We start from the raw sequence: 7,449 nt of genomic DNA, 5'->3' as shown, positions 1-7,449 counted from the left end.
ACCTCCCGGACTGCTTATGCCCTGCCGTGTTGTCCCTCCAACAGATATCGGGGTGGTTGAAGTCCCCCATGAGGACCAGGGATTCTGAGCATGAGGCTGCTCCTATCTGGCTATAGAGGGCCTCATCTGCTCGGTCTTCCTGGTGAGGTGGCCTGTATGGTGCTGTAATGTCACCTGTCCCTGCCTTCCCTTTAATTCTGACCCATAAGCTCTTGGTCGGCTCCTCATCCATCCCCAGGCAGAGCTCCGTGCACTCCAGCTGGTCATTGACATAGAGGGTGACACCCCCTCCTCGTCTCCCCTGCCTGCCCTTCCTAAAGAGCCTGTATCCCTCCATCCCAACACTCCAATCATAGGAGCCATCCCACCACGTCTCCGTGATGCCAATAAGGTTGTAGCCCTGCAGGCGTGCGCGCGTCTCTAACTCCTCTTGTTTGTTCCCCATGCTATGTGCGTTTGCATCGAGGCATTTAAGTTGAGCCCCTGATGAAGCTGACTTACTGGCTGGAGTTCCTTTGTGCTGCTCTTCAGGCGCTCTCCTGCTGACCTGTGCTCCTTCTCCAGGCTCTGGGCATCTATTGCTGGCCCTGGCATCAAACTGGTAGGAGTTGGATGGATTGAGGTTCCCCTCCCCCAGCATCCCTAGTTTCAATCCCCCTTCACCAGCTTGGCAAATTAGACCCACATCCTGCAGGCAGGTCCACAGGAGTGGAGCATTAGGCTAGTCAATGGTTTCCCCAGCTTCTTTAATCACAGAAATCATAGAATCATAGAATTATTTAGGTTGGAAAAGACCTCTGAGATCATTGAGTCCAACCGTAAACCTAACACTGCGAAGTCCACCACTAAACCATGTCCCTAAGCACCACATCTACACGGCTTTTAAATACTTCCAGGGATGGGGACTCAACCACTTCCCTGGGCAGCCTGGTCCAATGCTTGACAACCCTTTCGGGGAAGAAATTTTTCCTCATGTCCAATCTAAACCTCCCCTGGCGCAACTTGAGGCCATTTCCTCTCATCCTATCGCTAGTTACTTGGGAGAAGAGACCGACACCCACCTCGCTACAACCTCCTTTCAGGTAGCTGTAGAGAGCGATAAGGTCTCCCCTGAGCCTCCTTTTCTCCAGGCTAAACAACCCCAGTTCCCTCAGCCGCTCCTCATAAGACTTGTGCCCTAGACCCTTCACCAGCTTCGTTGCTAAGTTGCACTGGAGCCAAATGCCTAAAGGGGGTTGTGATCATGCCCAACAATTTATAAAAAATTTTAAACAAAAAATAATGTAAATCTTAAGAAAAAGTGGATGTAAGCCATAAATTTAGCTTCTGTAAGATGCCTTCAGCTCTTTGTCTTTGTTTCCTCAAACCAGGGAGTGCAGGATTGTCCTACCTCACAGAAAAGTCATGGCAATAAATGCATTAAAGAGTAAGACGTGGATAAAGTAGCACAACAGAAACCGCTTCATATTCACATGCATGAACACATATGTACCTACAGTTTGCAGACACACATAAAATAATAACTCCAAAATGCTTATTCTTAAAAATAACTCCTTGGTTTTTTATACCGATTTCATATTTTTCTGAAGCCTAGTTCATGAGATTTGGAAGTGACTGCTCCGTGGTTTGAAACAGTCTCCAGACATCTCCCAACGGTTCTTTGCACTAGACAAAACTAGTGGAATCTCGCCACTGAACTTTCAAAGGATATTAAAATCTGCCTTTGTGTTCTGTTTTATAAATTTAATCTACCATTTGCCATTTGCACATTTGTGATACTAAAAATGACTATTTGGTGCTTTCCCCTCAGAAGCTGTACATTTTTTCCTCCATAGATACCGTTTCCAAAGCTCATATTTTTCACTCCAGCAAAGCACATGAATGAGCTATTTAGCCATATAATAAAGTAACAATGAATGAAGCAAGAGGACCAATTGGATTGGTGCTATTATTTCAACAAAATCCTTTCAGCAATTGCCTCTCTCTTCATAGACACCTTCACAGCATTATTTCACTAAATGACACCATGAATGTAATTACTTTGATTCAGAGTGTTGGAATCACACAGGTAACAAATTACACTGCCCTCTGATGGGTAATAATTCAATAATTCAGTGGCCTTATAACAGTTTGAAATAGCCTATTCTCATTCACAAACATCGTATTTACTGCTGGAAATAAACCATTTCTGCAAAGTGAAATATTAAATCTATATATCTTAGCACATGTAAGCTCCCAAATGGATCACCACATAACTGCATACTTCTGGTGTTTTTAATATTAAAGGGACTGCAGAGATGCTGAGCCTCTTGGGTTACTCCATCTCGGTAGATGTGTACATATATTTTGCCTATTTACTACCTGGTGAATCGAGACTTTATCACAAATATCAAGCACCAATTGTGCACAGAGTGAGGTTTGATCTCAGTGGCACCAGAGCTATTGGAATTAATCCTGAACTGGAAGCAGAATCTAGATATGTGTCCAAAGAGACATTCCTCAGACATGACTCTTCTCTTCTGTGCTCCAGCATAAATGAAGCACACAACACTGCTAAAGCCAAGACAGTATAAAACAGGGGTGAAGAGGGGAAGAAACAACGCTGCTTGCTGAAAGGTCAATTCAAAGTTAGACTTTTGGGGTAAAATGAGTAAAGCCCAGTGAGATTTTCAAATACATTAAGTGCCAAACTCCCAATTATGCATTGTCCAAATTATATTTAGACATCTAGGAACTTGTGAAAATCCCACAGACGGATGTCTATCTTCACCTTTAAGGGCCTAAATATTTTGAAAAACTTTAGGTGTCTTAATCTACTGTGGTGTGATTTATACAAACTGTATTCAGCTCAGCAGTGCAGCATTCCTCCAGGCTGACTGCAGGAGGCATCAGTGAGGAAATTTGCAGACCGTAATCGCTGGGTTTGGTCCTAAATAAAAGCAGCAGAAGCTGCTGCAACCCCTTTTTTATCTAATACTTGGCAGCTTGGGGTTTTTCTCCAGGATGTGGCAGATATAGATTCCATTTCTGAATTTACCTAAAGATGTCCAAACTTCTGCTTCCTTGGGACTGCCTTGACACTCTTCTTATCAGTGATTTGATTGAATAGCTTTCAGTCTTTCCCATGGAATCTGTGCCATTATACATGAAGTATTTAAAGATGTGTTAATCTCATAAGAGCAAGACGTGCCCCACAGGTTCTCAGCTGAGAGGCAGCATATGCCGCTGAGAGCAGAGGGGGCAGAGGGCTGTCTGCCAGTCACTTCTATTAAAGTATTATTACAGCAAGGAGGTGATTTTCCTCTCAGGTGAGGACTCAGTCCCTAGACAATGGAGTCATTCTGTCTTTGTCAAAGAATTTCCTCAACCAGAACTAAAGTCTGCTATTGTAGTATATTTTTCCCAGCTTCCTTTAAAAGCAATGGTCGTTTAGATGGTTTTGTAAAAGTCAGTGTCACAAGGTGGATGTAAAAATATCACTTTACAAGTTGCAATAACTGAATTCCACTAAGGAAATGTACCAAAACTTTGCAATAAATGGCCACAAAGTTATAATAAGATGAGGGATGAATCCCTCAAGGGAAAATGAGAAAAACGAAAACAGATGAAGAAGAAAATTAAGCTTATTATCTACCAAGACTCAGTGCTGCTTACCAGTATTCAGACATACATCTCCGTAAGTCTAAAAAAATCTGTAAGATCGTGAGCATGCATAAGCACTATGGATTACCGTGCACATACAGAAATGCAAACCCACATGCAAGGAAGGGTAATCAACGACCAAAACTTTCTCATGTGTTTTTGAGAGGAAGAAAGTTTCTGATAACTTCAGGTTTCCAGTGATAATACCTATCATCTCTAAAAATCTGGACATGTACTTTAATACTTACAAGTCTGACAACCCTTTCTTATGTGATAATTTCCAGGCAAAGATCTCAGTACAAGTTTAGCCTCAACAAAATTTACTTATCCTGATAATACAGCTATGAATTCACAAATTCTGTTCATACTTTAAAATGAGAAAACTGAATAATAAAGACTTCAAGAGACCATCTCATTGCAATTAGCAGCGCGGAAGAGAATGGAAAACTCAGTCAGAACTGAGTAGCACTTCTTTAGCACTTCACATCCTTAAAGCTAACTGTGTTGTATGTCTTTGTAGGATTAGGAACTAAACTTTTACTGTGATCTACCATGCTGAGATCTCTGTCTAGCATAGAGATGTTTAAGTAGCATTCCTCTGCTTAGAGCGGAAGAAACTCAGTCAGTCCTGCAAAATAAGTCCAAGTTTTAGTCACTCCATTAAAACCAATAGCAAAAGTCTGAGTTAGTGAGGCTGTGAATTGACCCACCATGAGCCAAAACAGTGTTGACTTTTCCCCACCATGTAACATCTACAACAGTTATTTCAGCTCTCAAAAGCATAAAATGAGTCCTATGGATAACGATTTCAACTGATCGGAAGCCAGAAAAGTCAAGATTAGCTTATCTGCTGCTGTCTGTCCTGTCCTGATTGCAGCTTAAGGATCTAAGAGTCCAGTCCTGAAGTGGGTTTGAAGTAGAATTCAATCCCAAAACCTCCTGCTATGTTGCTACCCAATTCTGAAGGTAAGTAACCCCAGCAGCTGTCTCAATTTTTTAACTTTGATGTACCCCAGACAGTAGCAGAGCAGCTTGGCCTCTCTGTCATGCTTAAGCTTGACTGCGATCCCGAGAGCAGACACTCCTGTGCCTGCCTCCCTTGAGGGATTTTCTCAGGAACAGAACAAGTCTGGCACACTTCTGTAAGATTAGTCTCCATTCAAAGAGGAATGATGTTTGCTGCTGTCCTCTAAAACTCAGTTGAGAAAGAGTTTTTGCTTCCTCTTAAACAACAGTATTTGGAAGCAGAAGACCCTTATCCTTTTGACAGACATCAGCTCCCCACTTGCCAACACTCAGGGAAATTCTTTGCCTACCCAAGCGCACATAGGAGTTGGAGGGAAATCGGAAAGAGAAATTCAATCCCTCCTGAGTGCTTTTCGGAGACAATTCAAGATTCATTGCCTTGGTGAAGCAAAGGAGCATGAACATGGCTGTGTAGTTTATTAAGTAGGGCAGTTGTTCAGGGTAGGAGAGATCAGGGATCTCCCCCATAATTATTCTAATGCTTTTTCAAATGATTGTTTAATATTAAATTCCACTTCAGAGCCAAGCACCTAAAATTTAGAGGTCAGAACAGTCATTGACTAAGTTTATTTTTGGAGTTAGTGCTAAATATAGTGTGTTTGCCATCTTGTTTTTGCTAGATGGAGACATTTATGTACAATAATACACTTGAAAACACAGAGTTTTGTGGGAAGGAATTGCCACACTGAATACCTTGGTTTATGCTAGGTGAGAATGCCTGCTACAAATTCTGCAAGACTTGCCAGGATGCATTTGACAGTCATCCTTGTCAGCTTTTCCTCCTGATCAAATAAAATCACCCTCTGACTGGTATGATGATGATGACCTAAATTCCAGTTCTAGTGAGAGTTGTTGAAACTGAGGGAGATGGATTGAGGACTGAGAACGAGTTGTTTACAAAGAGGCATCGCCTGGCAGCACACTGTACATTTTAAATATTTCTTTTTACTATGAAAACTGACCATTCAATAGGGGCGCCCAGACAGCTTTCTGTTTTACGGGAAATCAGTTTAGGGTTGCTCATCCATATTCCAAGCGAAAAATAAAATGCTAATAAACAAGAGTGTTATATAACAAAATAAAAATAAATTCTGCTAGACCTTTTCAAAACAGAAATCTCAGCTTTTCTCGCCTATTATGTGGGTTTAGTACGTTTCAGATCGATATTTTATATGTGGTGTAATAGCCCTCGTTTTTCTTTAAACAGGGTTGATTTGAGGAAGGGAAGGCAGAAAGATTTTATTGCTGTCTAACTGTTATTGATTTCAGAACAGCTGAATTTAGAGCAAAAGAGACTCCAGTGAAGGAATACATTTTTATTTCACATGACATATTCCCTAAGGAGAACACAGCAAAAAGAGGGCAAAGAAGGATTTGGGGAAGCTCATTAGCACAGATCATAAAAATCAAAGAAATCATAGGGAGAGAATTTAGGAAGGCTGGCATGGCCACTCCAGAGGAAGGATCAGCCATATCTGTGTCTTTCCTGACAGATGATTCTCTGAGCTGCTCTTAAAAATCTCCCATGACAGAGAGACTAAGATCTCCCTAGATGATTTGTCCTCATGCTTAAATAGCCTTATAGTCAGGAAGCTTTCACTGACATCTAACTTAAATTTCTGTGGCTTTAATTCTACAGCTGTCTTTTCCCTTTGACTTATTTCCCACAGAGTTATGAATTCTCCGAGTTTGCTATTTGCTTGAAGTCTATTGTCTTTATTCTCCTTCCTTCCTTTCTTTAGACAAGAATGCCATTGTTCAATGCTCAGTGCCACCTTACCCTCCCTCTACTTTCACATCATCAATTCCCTGTTGCTGCCATAAACTGTAGAAGACGATTCCCGCAGCTTCCTGTCTCCAGTTTATTTCAAGAACTGGATAGTCTACGTTCTGCTGTATTCCTCTTTCAGCAGGTATCTGGATAGCTGGCATCTCCATTACTCCCAGCTTCTGATGGTTCTTCTGGTTGCTCAAACTAAACCTTTCTTCTTGATCTTTCTGGCTTGGTAGTCTAAGGTAGAAAGAGAAACTGTGGGATACATTCATATCATTAAACTTCTCTTATCATCGTTATTCAGACACTTTCAGTCAGTCTAGTCTCTTTATCTGCTGAACCTGGAACAAGTATATATATTTTATAAAGCAAAACTCTTCAGATTTTCCTGTTCTGTTCCTCTTGAGCTGTAATTTTCTGTATTAATATTCTAGCTATGCCAGTTATCCCTCTATTTATAGCAGCTAAGTAGTAGTTTTTATTATGCATTATGCTTTTAGTCCATGCTGTTTATTCCCAGTATCTCTTGCAGTGGAATAAAAACATGAAAATACAGACATCAAAGATGTAATTTTGAGCCATTACACTGCTGTTGACAATGGGCTTGGACCTTAACTCTGTTCTCTGATCAAATATGTATCGGTGTCTCCTTGTACCATGCAGGAACTTAGGAGGATAGTGAAAGTTAGGTAGGTGCATATCACCTGTTTCAGTGCCTATGAAAAAAAGGCCTGTTTGAAATACAAATAGTGCTATTAGACCATACTCAAATATTATAATGGAAATAAAAGCTATAATAATTTATAATTTAATTAACTTTATAATTTGTGATTTAAAACTATCAATCAAAATGTAGTTTTACTTGCTTATAGCTTAGGCTTGCTTACAAATTTTTCATTTGAAAGTATGGATATTCAGCTCTAAGCCAATTTCCCATAAAGCTGCAAGGGATCTAAGCTCTTATATCAATGATTCTTAAGCACCTAAGTTAGGACGCTGTCGTGGTT

At 40.8% G+C, this 7,449-nt stretch overlaps 1 protein-coding gene across 1 annotated transcript in view; it reads right to left on the bottom strand.

Moving 5' to 3' along the window:
• The window catches only part of CHORDC1 (cysteine and histidine rich domain containing 1), a 76,976-nt gene extending 70,370 nt beyond the window's left edge, over window positions 1-6,606 (bottom strand). The window contains exon 1 of the mRNA XM_019473924.1: window positions 6,449-6,606. Coding sequence (XP_019329469.1) covers window positions 6,449-6,606 — 158 coding nt within the window. The remainder of the gene's footprint in view (window positions 1-6,448) is intronic.
• Between the last annotated feature and the right edge of the window lie 843 nt (window positions 6,607-7,449).

Source organism: Aptenodytes forsteri, unplaced genomic scaffold (genome assembly GCF_000699145.1).
Source record: "Aptenodytes forsteri isolate BGI_AS27 unplaced genomic scaffold, ASM69914v1 Scaffold376, whole genome shotgun sequence".
Lineage (NCBI taxonomy): Eukaryota > Metazoa > Chordata > Aves > Sphenisciformes > Spheniscidae > Aptenodytes > Aptenodytes forsteri.
This window is presented reverse-complemented; position numbering and strand designations above follow the sequence as displayed.